Genomic DNA, 18,335 nt, shown 5'->3' with positions numbered 1-18,335 from the left:
AATACTAGTAACCTCGAGGATGGGCTAAAACAGCATCCCACTTTATTATGTGCTGTCGTGAAATTAGAGGGTTGGCTCTTAGCAAACAGTAAGATTAGGTCTCTTCCCAAAGCCTGGGAGCTGCATGCTGCACATGGGGCGTGGCGGTGCCCTGGGAACGGAGCCAAGTGCAGAAACACGAGTCACGGGGTAGGAAGGCCACCCGACTTGCTTTTCTGCTTGCTGTGTGAGGCCCCGCAGAACTTTGAGTCCTTGTCTTCCATCTCCTGTTGAAGTACAAAGGTTGTGGGTTTCTGTTTATTTGTTTTTGCTGTGTCCCCCTCCCCCCCAAGGGGCTTTGATTTATTGATTATTCTATGGGTGAAATGGCAATGGAGTAACACTGAGAATAGCCGGGTGCCTAGGTTTCTGTGTGAAGAGGGATGTAACATGATGACACCCCTGATGACTGAAGTCTACTTTCTGTGGGACCCTCTCTGAAGGACTATCTCCGAGAGTTCATTACATTCCACAAGGAATAGGGGCTTTTTTCTTGCCCACGTGCTGGTTGATCCGATGAATCTACGATGGGAGAGTCCCTAACACGCAAAATGAGTGAGGCTCTGCCCTCCATCTCTGCAAGTGGGGATCTCCGCCCACAGATTTATTCCTTTAGTATCAGGAGCAAATAATATGTCCGTCATTGGGGAAATGGTGATGACATCACATGTTATTCACCTTTTGGCCCTAGATGCAATGCTCTGCTGTTCTGGCTTCCCTTCTCACTGGGTTCTCCTGAGTTGGTAGGTGGCCAGCCTGGTTACTGCTTTAAGTTATTTTATTTGCCCCTGGAGCTAGTCAAGAATAGAGACCAGGATGCTCTGGTGAATAAAGCAGCGTGTTGAATGTAATCAAGGCTGCTGCGTACAGTTGTGCAGGTTGTACACTGCTCAACTCTAGGAAGCCCCACTTCACATCATAATCTATATGAATGGTGGTTTCTGGGGTTGGTCAGTGCCCAAGCTGGGTGGCCATGTAGCAGTCCTGGGCATGATCCTAGTTATATAAATCTATAGACTGGGTGTGAATAAAGCAGTATGTAGAAGGATGATGACTAAAATATTGTTGGTTCAGGTTCAACAAGATGAAAGTTCAGGTGATTTTTACTTTCTTCCTCATATTTTTGCATAGTACACATTGTTTTCCCACAGCAAACATATTCCACCCACGTAGGACAAAAATGACAAAGCCGCCATCATTGTGAGTTGTACGTGTAGGGGGTGGGGAGGACACAGACGTGGGCACATTTCTGTGTGTGAATGCCTCTGTCCCACCCTGGACCTAGCAGAGGGCTCTCCCATGGCTCCTTGCTTTACTCACACACGCAGAAGGGGCCTGACTTCCCGAGTCCCAGCTAACGGAGATCACACACTGATGACGTTGGACTGTTCTCAGGCCTCACATATATTGTCTAACCAAGATGATGTCTTCAAAACTTGGGATCCTACTTAAAAGTGGGGGATCTCTGGGCCTGTCTTCAGGCCAAATGTTCGGCAACACGAGGCCTATAGCTAGAGGTGAGGGTTGTGCCCTGCATTCGAGGTCTATGCTCTCAGCCTGAGCTGTTGGTACTTTCTAGTGGGGACAGAGTCCTGGGGATGCCTAATTCCTAAGCCATTTACTAAGAGCTGTTCACCCCTCCAACTGGCAGTGGCTCCCAGTCCCCCAAGGCCAAACTCTCATGCCTCCTTCTCTCGCGCTTCTCTGCCTGGGGGTCTTGGAGATGCCCCTTTGTCTTGGGGACAAAATCCTGCCCATGTTTATCTCCTGTACTAGAATGTACCAGTGATTCACTAACGGCAGGACATCCAAAACAGTTTGCTGTGAAGTGACCGGTCTTCATTCTAAATTTAACGCTACCCAAGAAACGGCCACATGAAAACAGATTCCCTTCTCCCCCTGAAGCTGTGAAACACTCAGCTGGCAGGAGAGTTTGAGCATCTTTCCAATACCTGTCCACGGAACTCCCTGTAACATGACCTCTGCTCACACATTTATTTGTCCTGCGCTTAGAAATCAGTTCGAGTGGAACTGTCTCATGTATGTTCACCCCAAGGGCTATGCAGAGTGATTCACTGAGACGGTAGAAAATCAGAACTTCTCAACACCTTTCTCTTAATCTCATCATTTTAATGTATCCTTTCAGGTATGTTTTCTACTATATTTACAAGTGCAACAGTCCAAACACAAAGTCAGTAAATAAATACGGCCACATTAAGGGGGAACACCGACACACAATTTACTAGCATGAGTGCTTGATAATAAACAAGTGTTGGGACCTGCTGTTTTGGATTTATTTTTGTTTTTCTTTATTTACTGATTTTTATTTTTATTTTTCATTTTATTAACATATAATGTATTATTTGCTTCAGGCTTAGAGGTCTGCCAATCATCAGTCATACACAGTTCACAGCACTCACCATAGCACATGCCCTCCCCAGTGTCCATCACCAGCCACCCCATCCCTACTCCCCTCCACCCAGCAACCCTCACTTTGTTTTGTGAGATTAAGAGGCTCTTATGGTTGCTCTATCTCAACAGTCCCATCTTGTTTCATTTTTTTCCCCTCCCTAACCTCCCCGACCTCCCGCCCTGCCTCTCAAATTCCTCTTATCAGAGAGATCGTATGATAATTGTCTTTTTCAGATAGACTTGTTTTGCTAAGCCTGATACCCTCTAGTTCCGTACAAGTCATTGCAAATGGCAAGATTTTTTTTTTGATGGCTGCATAGTATTACATTGCATATAAATACCACATCTTCTTTATCCATTCATCTGTTGAGGGACATCTGGGCTTTTTCTATAGTTTGGCAATTGTGGATGTTGCTGCTATAAACATTCGGGTGCACGTGCCCCTTTGGATCACTACATTTGTATATTTAGGGTAAATGCCCAGTAGTGTGATTGCTGGGTCATAAGGTATAATTGCTATATTATCAACTTTTTGAGGAAATTCCATGCTATTTTCCAAAGTGGCTGCACCAGCTTGCATTCCCACCAATAGTGTAGGAGGGTTCCCCTTGCTCCGCATCCTTGCCAACATCTGTCGTTTCCTGACATTAATTTTAGCCATTCTGACTGGTGTGAGGTGGCATTTCAATATGGTTTTGATTTGTATTTCCCTGATGCTGAGTGATGTAGAGCACTTTTCCATGTGTCTGTTGGCCATCTGGATGTCTTCTTTACAGAAATGTCTGTTCATGTCCTCTGCCCATTTCTTGATTGGATTTTTTGTTCTTTGGGTGTTGAGTTTTTTTTTTTTTAAAGATTTTATGTATTTATTTGACAGAGAGAGATCACAAGTAGATGGAGAGGCAAGCAGAGAGAGAGAGGAGGAAGCAGGCTCCCTGCTGAGCAGAGAGCCCAATGTGGGACTCGATCCCAGGACCCTGAGATCATGACCCGAGCCGAAGGCAGCGGCTTAACCCACTGAGCCACCCAGGCGCCCCTTTTTGGGGGGGGGGTGTTGAGTTTGATAAGTTCTTCTAGATTTTGGATACTAGCCCTTTATCTGATATGTCATTTGTGAATATCTTCTCCCATTCTGTCAGTCGTCTTTTGGTTTTGTTGACTGTTTCCTTTGCTGTGCAAAAGCTTTTGATCTTGAAGAAGTCCCAATAGTTCATTTTTGCCTTTGTTTCCCTTGCCTTTGGCGATGTTCTTAGGAAGAAGTTGCTGAGGTCGAAGAGGTTGCTGCCTATGTTCTTCTCAAGGATTTTGATGGATTCCTTTCTCACATTGAGGTCTTTCATCCATTTTGAGTCTAGTTTTGTGTGTGGTTTCAGGAAAAGCTTCAGTTTCATTCTTCTGCATGTGGCTATCCAGTTTTCCCAACACCACTTTTTGAAGAGACTATCTTTTTTACTTTGGATATTCTTTGCGGCTATGTCAAAGATCAGTTGACCATAGATTTGAGGGTTCATTTCTGGCCTCTCTGTTCTGTCCCATGGATCTATGTGTCTGTTTTTGTGCCAGAGCCATACTGTCTTGATGATGACAGCTTTGTAATAGCACTTGAAGTCTGAAATTGTTATGCCGCCAACTTTGCTTTTCTTTTCCACCATTCCTCTGGCTATTTGGGGTCTTTTCTGGTTCCATATAAATTTTAGGATTATTTGTCCCATTTCTTTGAAAAAAGTTGATAGTATTTTGATACAGATTGCATTAAACATTTAGATTGCTCTAGGTAGTGTAGACATTTTCACAATATTTGTTCTTCCAACCCATGAGCATGGAACATTTTCCCATTTCTTTTTGTCTTCCGCAATGTCTTTCATGAGTACTTTATAGTTTTCTGAGTACAGATTCTTTGCCTCTTTGGTTAGGTTCACTCCTAGGTATCTTATGGTTTTGGGAGCAATTGTAAATGGGATTGACCCCTTAATTTCTCTTACTTCTGTCTTGTTGTTCGTATATAGAAATGCAACTAATTTTGGTGCATTGATTTCATATGCTGACACTTTACTGAATTCATGTCTGAGTTCTAGCACTTTTGGAATGGAATCTTTGGGTATCATGTCATCTGCAGAGAGTGATATTTTGACTTCTTTGCCAATTTCAATCCTTTTATTTCTTTTTGTTGTCTGATTGCTGAGGCTAGGACTTCTACTACTTGAATAGCAGTGGTGATAGTGGACAGCCCTGCCATGTTCCTGACCTTAGGGAAAAGCTCTCAGTTTTTCCCCACTGAGAATGATATTCACTGTAGGGTTTTCATAGATGGCTTTGATGGTATTGAGGTGTGTACCCTCTATGCCTACACTTTGAAGAGTTTTGATCAAGAAAGGATGCTGTAAAAAAAAAAAAAAAGGATGCTGTACTTTGTCAAATGCTTTTTCAGCATCTGTCAAGAGTATCATATGATTCTTGTTCTTTCTTTTATTAATGTATTGTATCCCATTGATTGATGTGCAGATGTTGAACCAACCTTGCAGCCCAGGAATAAATCCCACTTGGTTGTGGTGAATAATCTTTTAATGTACTGTTAGATTCTATTGGCTAGTATTTTGTGAGAATAGTTGTATCTGTTTCCATCAGGGATATTGGTCTGTAATTCTCTTTTTTGATGGGGTCTTTGTCTGGTTTTGGGATCAAGGTAATGCTGGCCTCATATAATGACTTTGGAAGTTTTCCTTCCTTTTCTATTTTTTGGAACAATTTCAAGAGAATCGGTATTAATTCTTCTTTAAATGTTTGGTAGAATTTCCCTGGGAAGCCATCTGACCCTGGGCTCTTGTTTGTTGGGAGATTATTGATGACTGCTTCAATCTACTTACTGGTTATCGGTCTGTTCAGGTTTTCTATTTCTTCCTGGTTCAGTTTTGGTAGTTTATGGTCTCTATAAATGCATCCATTTCTTCCAGACTGTAAAATTTGCTGGTGTATAGTTGCTCATATGTTCTTATAATTTTCTTATTATTGTTTTTATTTCTTTGCTGTTTGTTGTGATCTCTCCTCTTTCATTCATGATTTTACTAATTTGCATTCTTCTTCTTTTCTCTTTGATAAGTATAGCCAGAGGTTAATCAATTTTATTAATTCTTCCAAAGAATCAGCTCCTAGTTTCTTTGATTTATTCTACTGTTCTTTTGGTTTCTGTTTCATTGATTTCTGCTCTGATCTTTATTAGTTCTCTTCTCCTGCTGGGTTTAGGCTTTCTTTGCTGTCCTTTCTCTGGCTCCTTTAGGTGTAGGGTTCAGTTGTGTACTTGAGACCTTTCTTGTTTCTTGAGAAAGGCTTTTGAACATTTGTGTTTTCATTTTCTTTTGTTTCCATGAATTTTTAAAATTCTTCTTTAATTTCCTGGTAGAACCATTCATTCTTTAGAAGGATGCTCTTTAACCTCCACGTATTTGGGTCAAGTTTCAAAGCATTGTGGTCTGAAAATATGCAGGGAAGGACCCCAATCTTTTGGTACTGGTTGAGACCTGATTTGTCACCCAGGATGGGATCTATTCTGGAGAATTTCCATGTGCACTAGAGAAGAACGTGTATTTTGTTGCTTTGGAATGGAATGTTCTGAATATATCTGTGATGTCCATCTGGACCAGATGTGTCCTTTAAAGCCTTTATTTCCTTGTTGATCTTTTGCTTGGATGATCTGTCCATTTTGGTGAGGGGGTGTTAAAGTCCCCTACTATTATTGCATTATTGTTGATGTGTTTCTCTGAATTTGTTATTAATTAGTTTGTATAATTAATACAAAGTATGCTCCTATGTTAGGGACATAGGTATTTAAAATTGTTATTTATCTTGTTGGACAGACCCTTTAAGTATGATATAGTGTCCTTCCTCATCTCTTATTATATAGTCTTTGGCTTAAAATCTAATTGATCTGATATAAGGATTGCACCCCAGCTTTCTTTTGATGTCCATTAGCATGGTAAATTGTTTTCCACCTCCTCACTTTAAATCTTGAGGTGTCTTTGGGTCTAAAGTGAGTCTCTTGCAGACAGCTTATTGATGGATCTTGTTTTTTTTAATCCATTCTGATACTTTGATTGGGGGCATTTAGCCCATTTACATTCAGGGTCACTATTGAAAGATATGAATTTAGTACCATTATATTGCCTGTAAGGTGACTGTTACTGCATATTGTCTCTATTCCTTTCTGGTCTGTTACTTTCAAGCTCTCGCTTTGCTTGGAGGACCTCTTTCAATATTTCCTATAGGGTTTGGTTTGGTGTTTGGAAATGCTTTTAGTTTTTGTTTGTCCTGGAAGCTTTTTATCTCTCCTTCTATTTTCAATGATAGCCTAGCTGGATATAGTAATCTTGGCTGCATATTTTTCTCTTTTAGTGGTCTGAATATATCACTCCAGACCTATCTGGTCTGCCAGATCTCTGGTTAGGTCTGCTGCCAACCGTTGTATGTTACAGACTTCTTGTCCCAAGCTGCTTTTGGGATTTTCTCTTTATCACTGAGACTTGTATGTTTTACTATTAGATGATGGGATGTTGACCAATTTTTATTGATTTTGAGCGGGTTCTCTGTACCTCCTGGATTTTGATGCTTGTTCCCTTCACCAAATTAGGGAAATTCTCTGTTATGAGTTACTCCAGTATACTTTCTCTTCTCCTCTCTCTTTCTTCTTCTTCTGGGATCCCAATTATTCTAATATTGTTTCATCTTTTTATATCACTTATTTCTAGAATTCTCCCCTTGGGGTTGTAGTAGTTGTTTAACTTTATTTTTCTAAGCGTACTTACTTTCCACCATTTGCTCTTCTGTGTCACTAATTTTCTCTTCTGCCTCATTTATCCTAGCAGTAAGAGCCTCCATTTTTTAATTGCATCTCATTAATACCGCTTTTTCATTTCAAATTGGTTAGATTTTTATTTTCCAAACAGGGATTCTCTAGTATCTTCCATGATTTTTTTGAGCCCAGCTAGCACCTTGATAATCATCATTCTGAACTCGAGTTCTGACATCTTACTAATGTCCATATTGATTAGGTCCCAAGACGTTGGTACTGCCTCTTGTTCTTTTTTTACAGGTGAGTTTTTCCATCTTGTTATTTTATCCAGAAAAATAGATGAATGTGGGAACAAAATACTAAAAGGACAGCAACAACCCCAGAACAATGTACAGTAACCAGATTGAAGAGACCCAAAACTGGGGGGGAGAAGAAATGGAGGAGAAAAGAAAAAAAAAAAAAAAAAATATATATATATATATATATATATATATTCATATTATGCATATATACATGTACACACACACACACTGGTGAATAGTACAGAGCCACACACTTTATTTTGGGTGTATTTTGGTGTGTTAGAAGAAACTACCTCCCAGAATTTTAAAGAGAGAAAAAAAATACACACACACACACAGACAAATAAGAGTAAACATGATGAAGGAATAGAATATGAATGTAACAATGAAAATTTTTAAAGATTCTAAAAAAGGAATTGATAAGATGAGAGTTCGGTTGAAAAAAGAAAAAAACAGATGAAAGAATGTGATCAGGCTGGAGACGAGAACAAAGCCATATGCTAGATTTAGGGTATATTTTGATCCATTAGAAGAAACTGTATCCCAAAATTTTAAAGAAAGAAAACCTTATATGTATACAAAAAACAAGGTTAAATACAATGAAAGGATAGAAGGTGAGTATAACAAGGCAAATTTAAAAATATATTTTTAAAAAGTATTGATAAGATAAAATAGTTTAAAAAGGTTAAAATAGGTAAGAAGAAAAATTTTAAAAATAGAATAAGAAAAAAGTAATATTAAAGAAATTAAACTTTGCAAGACTAAAGGATCATGGGGGAAAAGCCATGAATTCCATGCATCGGTTTCCCCGATCTCTGGAGCTCGGCTGTTCTCCTTGCTCGGCGAGCTTGGTCTCGGCCGGATGTTCCTGCTGATCTTCTGGGGGAGGGGCCTGCGGCCGCGATCTCCAGTGTCTCCGCCCGCGTTGGAACTGGGCCGGCCTTGCCAGGGGCGGGGCTAAGTCATCCGCTCGCCTTCGCGCTGGAGCTTTTGTGCCCCGAGCGCTCTCCGTAGCGCAGGGGAGGTCGGGAATGAAGATGGCGGCGCCCAGTCTCCGGCCCGGAGGAGCCGGGAGCTCAGGGTCCCGCGCCTCAGTGCACCCTCGGGGAAGAGCCGGCGGTCGCTCCCGGCTCCCTGGTCTCGGCTGCTGGAGCTCACCCGGCCTGTGCCCGCGTCTCTGTCTCCGGCGCGGCCGGTGGCGTCTCCACAGCCAGCGGATCCTGCCGCGGAGAAGGACGGTGCGTGTCCCGGTGCGCGCTTGCGGGGTCCCTGCTGGGAGAGCGGCGCCCGACGCCGCCGTGGGTCGCGGGTGAAGGTGCCCGAGCGGGGAGCTCTGGGTCCGCAGTCGGCTTCCCCGCTCCGGACCTGGCGGCTCCGCCTCTCAGACCCCCGGGGCTCCTGGGGCCCCGCGGGACCCGAGACCGCGCTGTCCCCGTGGGGGCCCCGCCCGCCCCGCTCAGCCCCGGGAGCGCGTCCGTCGGGGGAGCCGACTTCTGCCGTCGGATTCTGGGCTCCGCCGCTGGCCGGGGCCGGGAGCCGGGCCTCCCCCACGGTCTTCCCGTCGCTTCGGGCTCCGGCTCCGCCGTCCCGCCTTCCAGAAAGTGGTCGCTTTTCCGTGCCTCGAGCTGCTGCTCTTCTTCACTTCGATCTCCTGCTGCATTTGCAGGTGCTCGGGATGGCTGGATAACTGTCGAGCTGAATTCCTAGAACCAGAAGAGATTTAAGTCTCCTACTTCTCTGCCGTCCTGTTCCTCCCCCTTTTCTGGATGTGGATTTTATGTAGGATCAGCTTTTCCGTAGTGCTGCTGCGGTTACTAGGATCGTCCTCGTGCCACAGCACAGAGACTTAGCCCCGTACCTTCCAGTGATAGGAGGAGGGGCCCGGCCTCACAGGAGCCGGGAAGAACTCCTGACTGCATTGTGAAGAATTACACGGGTGTTGTTGGGTGAGGCAGGGCCTGAGCGTGGGGAGAGAGGTCAGGTGGCTCTGAGAGTAAATGGTATGTTCTGGGTCATGGTGTGTGCGGACTTGGTGGGGCAGGGGTGCGGTTGTAAACTGTTCCCGGTCAAGCAGCAGTTACACGCAGCATGTGACTGCGAGGGGTGGCAGGGAGCCTGTTGTGCATGACGGTACACATCATGCATTCGTCTTTCCCACGACCAATGAGAGAAAAGGAGTAAATGCATGAGGAACATTTTTGATAGAAAGCTTTGCATGGACCAAGAGGGGTTTTTGCTGGACTTTGAACCAATGGGGAAATGCAGTGTACATCCGTTAACAGGGAAGGATGCTGGTCACCAGACTGACAACACTTGTAAGCATGCCTCATCTTCTGTCCTCCCCGAACAGGGGACACTCAGTGCGGGAGGAGCAGAATGACGTGTGCACAGTGGTCAGCACCTGGGCTCCTAACTGTTTCGATTCTGCTACCCGATGCTGTGCTTGGGACACACAGGCATACACGTTTGCATGTGCGTGTGCATGCATGTGTATGTGTGCATATATGTGTGTATGGTATACAGTTGACTCTCGCACAACACAGGAGTGAAGAGTTATCAACTGGCCATGCAGTTGGAAATCGGAGTCGAGCTCTGAGTCCTCAGAACGTAACTGCAGGCAGCCTGCTGTTGACTAGGAGCCTCACCGATAACATACGCCGTTGATCAGCATGTGTTTCGTATGTCTTACGTATTGTATACTGTATCCTTGCAAAAGGGAAGCTAGAGAAATAAAATGTTACTCAGAAACCCGTAAGGAAGAGGAGATGCTTTTATGGCCCTTGCTGTATTTATTGGAAAAACCTCATGCATCAGTGGATGTATGTAGTTCAAACCCGTGTTACTGGACGGTCAACTGTATGTGTGTGTGTGTGCATATATACATATATGTGTGTGTGTGAGTGTGTGTGCGTGCATGTGTGTGTGTGTGGTTGTGTTTGTGTCTGTATACCATAGCTCTGCTAAGTCTTAGAAACACAGTGTGTGTCTACGGCCATACCACCCTGAACGCGCCCGATCTCGTCTGATCTCGGAAGCTAAGCAGGCTCAGGCCTGGTTAGTACTTGGATGGGAGAAACACAGGGTGCCCGTACCCCAGGCAGGTTTTACTTGTGTCCATCCCCAGTGCAGTGTGCCCACCATGGGGGAAATGATGACTCTTTTCCCTGTCACTGGCAGATACATGTTCAAGTATGACTACGCAGCAGAGTGTCTTTGGAGATCAAGCCCCGTGTTTATCTCTGGGGTGTGAAGCTGTCAGGGTTTCCTGTATGGATGGAACCAGAAGTAGGTTATAAAACTTCCATTAATGAATGCACGAGACTCAGTTGTCAGGAGCAAAGGAGGGATTAGCACTTGGTCCAAACCCAGGGATGCCAAGTGGCGCATGTCCTATGAATTATCTTAATAGTTCCTAAACTCCGCCACTTACATCTCTGAGGTTAGTGTGTAAAAATGACTAACCCGATGAGAAGCCTCATTCAGTGTATACCATCAATGATGTCTTCGAGGGAAAACCATGCAGTTTCCTGTGAGTGTTCACACTTGGTACAAGCCATTCGGGGATCTCTCTCGAACAAGGATCCGTCCTTCTGATCAAGACATCTGGAACGTGTGCTAGGAATGTGTCTTCTCTTAGGAAAACATACTGTGTCCATGAAAAGCAACTTCTTAGTATCCCTCACTACATTTCAGAAAGAACGTCCCCTTCGAAGCAAGGCTAGTCATTTCAGCTTCACCTTACCACCGCCGGCCCATTAGGAAGAAATACTGGGTACATCATAGGTTACATAAGCAACCACGCTCTTTCCTGAGAACCTGAGAATGATTCATGGAGGAGGCATTCTCTGAGCTCCACATGCCCTACTTGTGAGTACCGTTTAAGAAAGATATGAGCCCATTCTCTACCGGGGAAGTCTTAGGCACCAGCGTCTCTTGTAGAATGAAAAGATCACCAAATCCAGAATGATGACCTATTTATTTAAAGCAAATTTCATTCAATAAAATTCCAGCGCACTGTAAATGGGCCAGCCCTTAGAATTCATCTCGATATAATAGCAGCTGTCCTCAGTGAATTGAACTTTTTTTCAGCCACCACATCCTGGTTGCCTGCTCTTTAATTGATTTCCCGCAAGGCAGAAATCATAGCTTATTCACCTGTGTGTTGCACTGGAGTATTTTCCGGAAAATGAGACGGCTTTCTGGCCTGTGCATTCAATTCCTAATTTATAAATGGCTACATTCAAGGTGTAGGCCTGTACGATGATTATTTAAAACCCAAAACATGCAATATTTTTCCCTCCTGCAGAAATACTGTTTTCCACTGAAGCTCACCTCCCAAAACTTCCAGCTTTCGCCCCAAGGGCCACACGTGATGGTTCCTCTTCTCTTGGTAGAACAGTCGAATCAGGTTGCGTGGCGGGTTCCCCGGACGCCCTCAGGTTTGGTGACCTGCTAGGACGACTCCGGACACAGCACACAGTCCTAATCATGGCGCTGGTTTGTTAAAGCAAATTCAGCAAAGGGAAAAGACGCGTGGGGCGATATCTGGGGGAGCCAGGCACAGGCTTCCAGAGCCCTCTCTCCGGGAGTCACGTGGGATGCCCCGAGTTCTTCCGCAGTAACTCCTGGCCTCCCATGTGTCATCCACTGAAGAAGCTCAGCTGAGCCTCGAAGCCCAGGCTTTCCCTGGAAGACTGGCCTCCAGGGCCCTCTGCCTGCCATACACTGTGATTCCAGACTCCTGTGGGCGTCGGGCATAAATCCCATTGTTTGTACAGATGGTTTGGGCACCCCCTCCCCGTAAGCCCAGAGCCTGGATGCCAGCCAGGGGCCTCCTTGCCCATGAGGCTTTCTGGATGGAACAGCAGCCTCGGGCCTGCTGCTGGGTCTTCCACACGATGTACTTGAAGTTGTTTGTGTGGGAAATCGTGTTCCTGGGATTAGGGCCAGGCGTGTCCCTCTCTCTCCCCTTCCCACCCTGCTTGTCTCTGCGCATGCATGAGGGTCCACGGGGGGGGGGGGGGTCGGGCTCTGTGTCCGGGACTCTGTGTCCATGTGGACACAGCAGTTTGACCTCTGAGGTTTATCTCCCCAAACCCTCCAACCGTCTTCTCCTCAGTCATCTGCTCGCCCCTGTCGCTCCTGCTGCAGTTCCTCATGTGCCACCCAAGGGACGAGGAGGAAACAACCTGTCACGAAGATGACTCTCAAGCATGAGGCCAGTTTGCACATCAGACAGTGTGCGATGCCTTGCATTTTGTATTGTACATTTGCCATTGTTTTTCACTTGAAACTTCTGAGAACAAATCAGGGCTCTGCTGTGACATTCCCTCTTCCTCAGCTCGTTGGCAGGGGATGACACCCCTTTCTCTTGGTGAGGAGCCTCTGGGCGTGTCATCTTCCCCCTGCCAAGGACGATGGGGAAGGAGTGCATGAATGGGTGTGTGGCCCACAAGCACACTTGCCTTGGCAAATCTGTCTTTGTGTAAAGTCCGAGTGGGTGTTCGATCTCCAGACCCAGGCTGACCAGTGTGGGCCAGCAGGGAATGTAGGTAGGACCTGGGTCAGCGGCTTCTGCACCAGATGGGGTGTGTGTGAGGCCAAGGGGAGCACCGGGCACAGTTTGAGCTGCAGTTTGGGGCCAGGGGACACCAGGGTCATCTGCTGCGTGACACCCAGGCCCTCCCCGTCTCAGTGGAAGCTGACCCCATGGGGGTGTGTGATACTTTAAAGCATTGACACTGTAACACCGGGGAAGTGCGCCTGGTGTGTGGGTGACTGTGATGCTCAGGGGGGAGCAGTCAGGCTGTGTGGCAGGAGGGGCGCAGGTGTGAGTCGGCTGGGTCTGTTCAAACCTCAGCTCCTATGTCCCTGGGCCCCTCGTTCTGCGCTGTGCACACCTGAGGGACGCAGGCAGTCCAGGTGAGACATTTGTCTGTGCCCGGCGCAGAGGGGATGGTCCGGGAACACGGTGTCCGTGCTAACTTCATTCACGTGGTTTTAATTCATTTCCTTCTCCTGTTTAGTTTTCACAGTCTGGGCGTTTCCAAGAAAGTCATTGTTTAAAAAAAAGATAAACAAACAATGAGGCCACACCACACAAGGATGCAGCTGGACTTCTTCCGGCCGCAGATTGCCCGCGCACCATCCGTCGCCCCCCTGCTAGAGGTGGGAGTGACCGGGGGACAGTTAGGACAGAGCGATTGCAAGGTGGTGGCAGACACGTGATTGAATCCCGTTTCACGCGAGCTGACACCTGCCAGGTGGCCGTGTGCAGATGCGCTCCCCACGCTCCCAGAACCAGCGGGACCCCCGGGGCTCCCCAGCGCCGTCTGAGCTGTGCCCTCGCTGTCTCCTACAGGGCCAAGGTGAAGAAGGGCGTGAGCGTCGTGGGGGTGAGAGCCAGCAGCCCTTCCGTGTGGGAGGTCACGCGGGGCACGGACCACAGCGGCAAGTACGCGCCTGCCGTCATCATTTGCCAGAAGAAATCCGCTGGCTCGGGAAACAGGTGAGTCCCCACAGCATCCGGCGCCTCCAGATTCGCTGGGACGGAGAGCTCCGTCTCCCCTCGTGTGTTAACAGCCCTTCCCACCGTGGTTTGCATGTGGTGCCTCTTGTGCCTGTAACTCGCGCTTCTTGGGCGGATGGTTGGATTCCGTCCCTGGGGAAGGGTGAGCTGTACTCACGGCGGGCCTCCTCCCCGGTTCAGCATCGCCGCCGGGCACCTGTGAGGGCGGTTCGGTGCAGGGGGGGTTCATCTACAGATGGTCCTGCACTGCCCCGTACCCCACCCCCATTGGTCTGGGCATCTCTGATACTATGGCCTGTCTCGAGAGCATTATGACATCGGCCCTGTGTGTCTCTGAGCACACATGGGGTGGGATCCCCGTTGGCCACGTAGACGTATGCGACTGTGTTTGTGCACACGTGTTGGCTGATGACCGCGAGCTGTCTGCTGTGCAACGACAAGGCTTTGAGCATCGCTCTAGAGACAAATTAAAACCTGAATCTGTGTCTGAGACCCACCCGGTTAGAACCCGTCAGCTCACGGCTGGGCAGAGAGACTCGGATGCTCAGTGGTTCCTGGTTTATTCCTGTTTTCCTGAAACCTCTTTTGTGGCTCCAGAGAATTCCTAGTCTGGTCGCGTATTTTTGCCACTTTCAGGGTTTTTTTTGTTTTTTTTTTTTGCTCTGTATATTACCGAAAATTGGAAAAATAACAAGCAGATGAATCCCAGGTACGTAACACGGGATTCCTGGTGTCAGGTTATGAAACTTCATGGCTCAGGGTTTGGAAAAACACGTTTATTTTCCATTTACTTATTCTGGAATCGAGAACGTGGATCTCTGCTGATGGCTGTGATACAGTTTTTTGGTTCGTTATCAGGGAGCATTTGACGCCACTTGGGGGACAGTTTGATTCAGGACCCCTTCCGCCTTCCTTCGCACCTTCTGTGTTCCCGGAGCACCGAGCTCCGGGTTGTCAACCCTCGGGCTCTCACTTGCGTCCTTCCTTTCGTGCTCGGTGTTCTGTGAGTTTTTCCTGAAGATTTGCTTGTAGAGGCAATGAGAGGAACGGGAAGAAATGTGGATCTGAGTTCTGCGCTCACTGTGGAGTCACAGAATGGCACACGAGTTGACGTGATGAACTTAACCTTGTCCGCACATCCAGATATGTCGGTGCCAGTCGTGTGATTTGGGAAGTGAAGTTTAAAATCTCAGTAAAGTTTTTCTTGTGTTGTAAAGTTAGCAAAAATGAGGTAGGAAGGATGGATGGGTGCGTGGACAGATACATGATAGGTAGACGGGCGGGTAGGTAGTAGGTAGTAGGAAAGCAGGTATTTTTTACCAAAAGAGGAGAAGGATTTGGGGGAAGGATCTCACCCAGTCTGTTTTGTTTTCTGCCCTCTTTCTTGCATTTCCTCTGTGGGTTATTGTTAATAGTAGGCGTTGTGGTGTTTTCTATGAAATGCGAACAGGTTTGAACCATTTTAAACTTTTGTGAATTTTTGTTTGTTTGTTTATTTTGCTTTTTTGCTTTTGAATTTCTGGCCAAGAACTAATTCAGTTTGTCTTAGGGCCTGGAGGAGAAGTAAGGAGACTTTCCCGAGGTGCCTCACCCTCGTGAGGGTGTAAGCTGCTTTTCCTTGGTCAAGCAACGGGCTTGAACACTTCTTTAAGTGGGACACTCAGCGTCAGTAGAACACGTGGAGACACACCAGTGTGTGAGGCTTGCCATTTCTCTTCTTTTACTTCTACCCGTGTCTTCTTTCAGAAGCAAGCACCCCCAGTGGAATAGCGTGTTATTCCTTCCAAATCCTGATGTCATGATGCCATTCCCTGTGGAGAACATGCCTTGTCCCTTCATAGATTCTGATGTCCATTCTCTGGTTCGTGCCGTGGGTCCCGATGGTCAGGGTCAGCACATGTGCACCCATAGACATGCACACTTCTGTGCGTCTGTGTAGGTAAAATGGGATCCTGATATACCGTGTATTACATGGGTATCTGTTCACCATGCGTTTGTGTCCGTGACGAGATACTGTATCCACGCAGCCCGACTCCACAGAACTCCTCATACGATGCATGTATGGTGCAGGTGTTTAAGCACGTGCACGCATGTACGCACACATTGTCGTGGGATTCATCGTGCTCACGTGTGGATGGGGCAGGTTACGTTTGTGGAATTCAGTTCTTCCCCTATAGCTGGGAAGGCTCTGCCGAACGAGGGGGCTCTCCCTGAATGTTCGTCGGCCGCGGTTCTAGAATTACACTTCATCTCTGTCCCTACCTGTGCTGGGGGCTGCCTCCTCTCCAGTACACCTGTTTAAAAAAGTAAGGCGTAGAACAGGGTGTATATTGAAGGCCTGTTTGGGGGGAAACCCCCGAGAGAAGTACTTTTGGAGCAGAGGATCTGGCCACTGTGCTTTCTTCTGGGTGAGGTGCCAAGACGTTGGGGGAGAAGGCGGAATGTAAGTCACATAATCCTGTGAACCGTTTGGACTGTGCATTTTTCCCTCTGTGCATGTATTACCATTTAATAAAATGTATACAGCCGAATCGACATTTTTGAATATGATATATTCATTAGTATATCCAATTTTCTCCTCACTTCAGCATTTTTCAGTTTACTTCTGTCAGCACGGTATTCAGTGAAGACACACCAAGCTCCAGTCGTGAGCGGCCTGGGAGGAGAACTATTTCTATTTATCCAAAGAATCATCAGAAATGTATTACAGAGTGGACAGTTTAACATTAGAAGGCTTTGCTTCCGAAGTTGTCTTGCTTTATAAATTCTCCCTGCCCTCCTTGAATGTTTTTTTAGTTATTCGTAAGTGAGAATCAGATCATCAGAATGCAAAGAGCAATCTTAATTAGCCCGAGAGTCATGGATTTCATATTGCTAATAATTCACCATGGATCACGAAGCCGTGTTAATGCAGTTAAGTCACGGTGACAGGTGTAATTTTATGGATTAAGGAGACACTTGTGGTAGTGATGGATTCAACAGGAAGGAGAGACACTCTCATCTGAGTTGAAATACATCCTTCCCTTTCTGGAGAAGTTTGGTTGCAGAAAACCTTATCATCATAGTATTAACATATGAATGTTATCACAGCTCTGGGGGCTCTTGACTGAGTGTTGCCAGGAAGTAGTATGGAACAGACCAGAATAATAAATGCTTTGCCCATCAGAATGCATCTTGCATTTTTAGAACCTCACTCGCACGGCACAAGGTAAACTGAGACCAGTGTGTGACGGAAGCCATTTATTTTTTATGTACTTGCTGTTCTCTACATTGAGAAGTGTTTTCCCAAGTTTGCCAGTGTTGCCGCATAAATGATTTTAGATGGTGACACAGACACGGGTTTGAATAAATTTGAGTGACATTTTTTCCCATGGATGTCGGTTCTCCAGGAAGACTTCTGGTGGGAGTGCTCAACCTTGTCTGTACAACGCCTCTCCTTTGCCAGCAGATCGTAGACAGGCAAGGGTACACAGCTAGAATTTATTTATTTTTTCATAATTATCATTTACTTGTTGTATAGGACACTGACGTTAAGTTTATCGTAGGTAATAAGTCTCGCTTTAAAATGTATATATTTCAAGAACATGAACTGCCATAAAAATAATGGATATTTCAAATAGAGACAGACATGACTCAAGTCATGACTGTTTATTCAAAGTGAAAATATTCTGGCATCAATAAGTGTATCTGTAACTCTGTTAGGATCATTGGATTATTTAATTTTTAATGCAAATAGGAGTGACTGAAATAGAAGTTTATTTCTCTCTCCCCCAGAAGCAGCCTGATATAGGCCAGAGCTGGTATATTACCTCCCCAGCCCTTCGGGGTCTCAGGCATCTGTCTTTCTTGCCTGGCACACTGGTGCAGGGCTTGTGTCCTCACAGACTAAGATGATTGCTGGGGTACCGGACATCACATCTGCCCTATAGAAAAAGCTCTTCTCAGTTGGGTCAACTCCCTTCTAGCAACTTTCCTGGAATCCATGCCAGCCACCCCCAATTTCCTCTTGCGTCTCATCGGCCAGGACTCAGCTCAGTGGCTGCACCAGACGTCAAAGGCAAGTGGGAAACATCATTGATGACCAACACTGGTGTGTCCAGCTCACGTCCTTTTTCTGCTCCGAAGACAGAAGAACAGACCAAGTGGATCTGGCATCCCAAATCCTCTTTCTCAGCAGTTTTTAAAGGGCAGATGCTGTGGGATTTCCAGTAGGATGATAAAAAGCACGTGGTACCTGGCGATCTCCTTCACTCGGCCAGCTCCCGGGGAG

The 18,335-nt window shown here is 46.3% G+C and overlaps 1 protein-coding gene across 1 annotated transcript in view; it reads left to right on the top strand.

Moving 5' to 3' along the window:
- Positions 1–18,335, top strand: part of TMEM132D (transmembrane protein 132D) — a 571,909-nt gene that overhangs the window by 261,229 nt on the left and 292,345 nt on the right. Inside the window, exon 3 of the mRNA XM_082699872.1 lies at positions 13,898–14,044. Within this exon, the coding sequence (XP_082555998.1) occupies positions 13,898–14,044 (147 nt within the window). The remainder of the gene's footprint in view (positions 1–13,897; positions 14,045–18,335) is intronic.

This window comes from Mustela nivalis, assembly GCF_964662115.1.
Source record: "Mustela nivalis genome assembly, chromosome: 14".
Lineage (NCBI taxonomy): Eukaryota > Metazoa > Chordata > Mammalia > Carnivora > Mustelidae > Mustela > Mustela nivalis.
The sequence above is the reverse complement of the archived record's forward strand: the minus strand, read 5'-3'. Positions and strand labels throughout refer to the sequence as shown.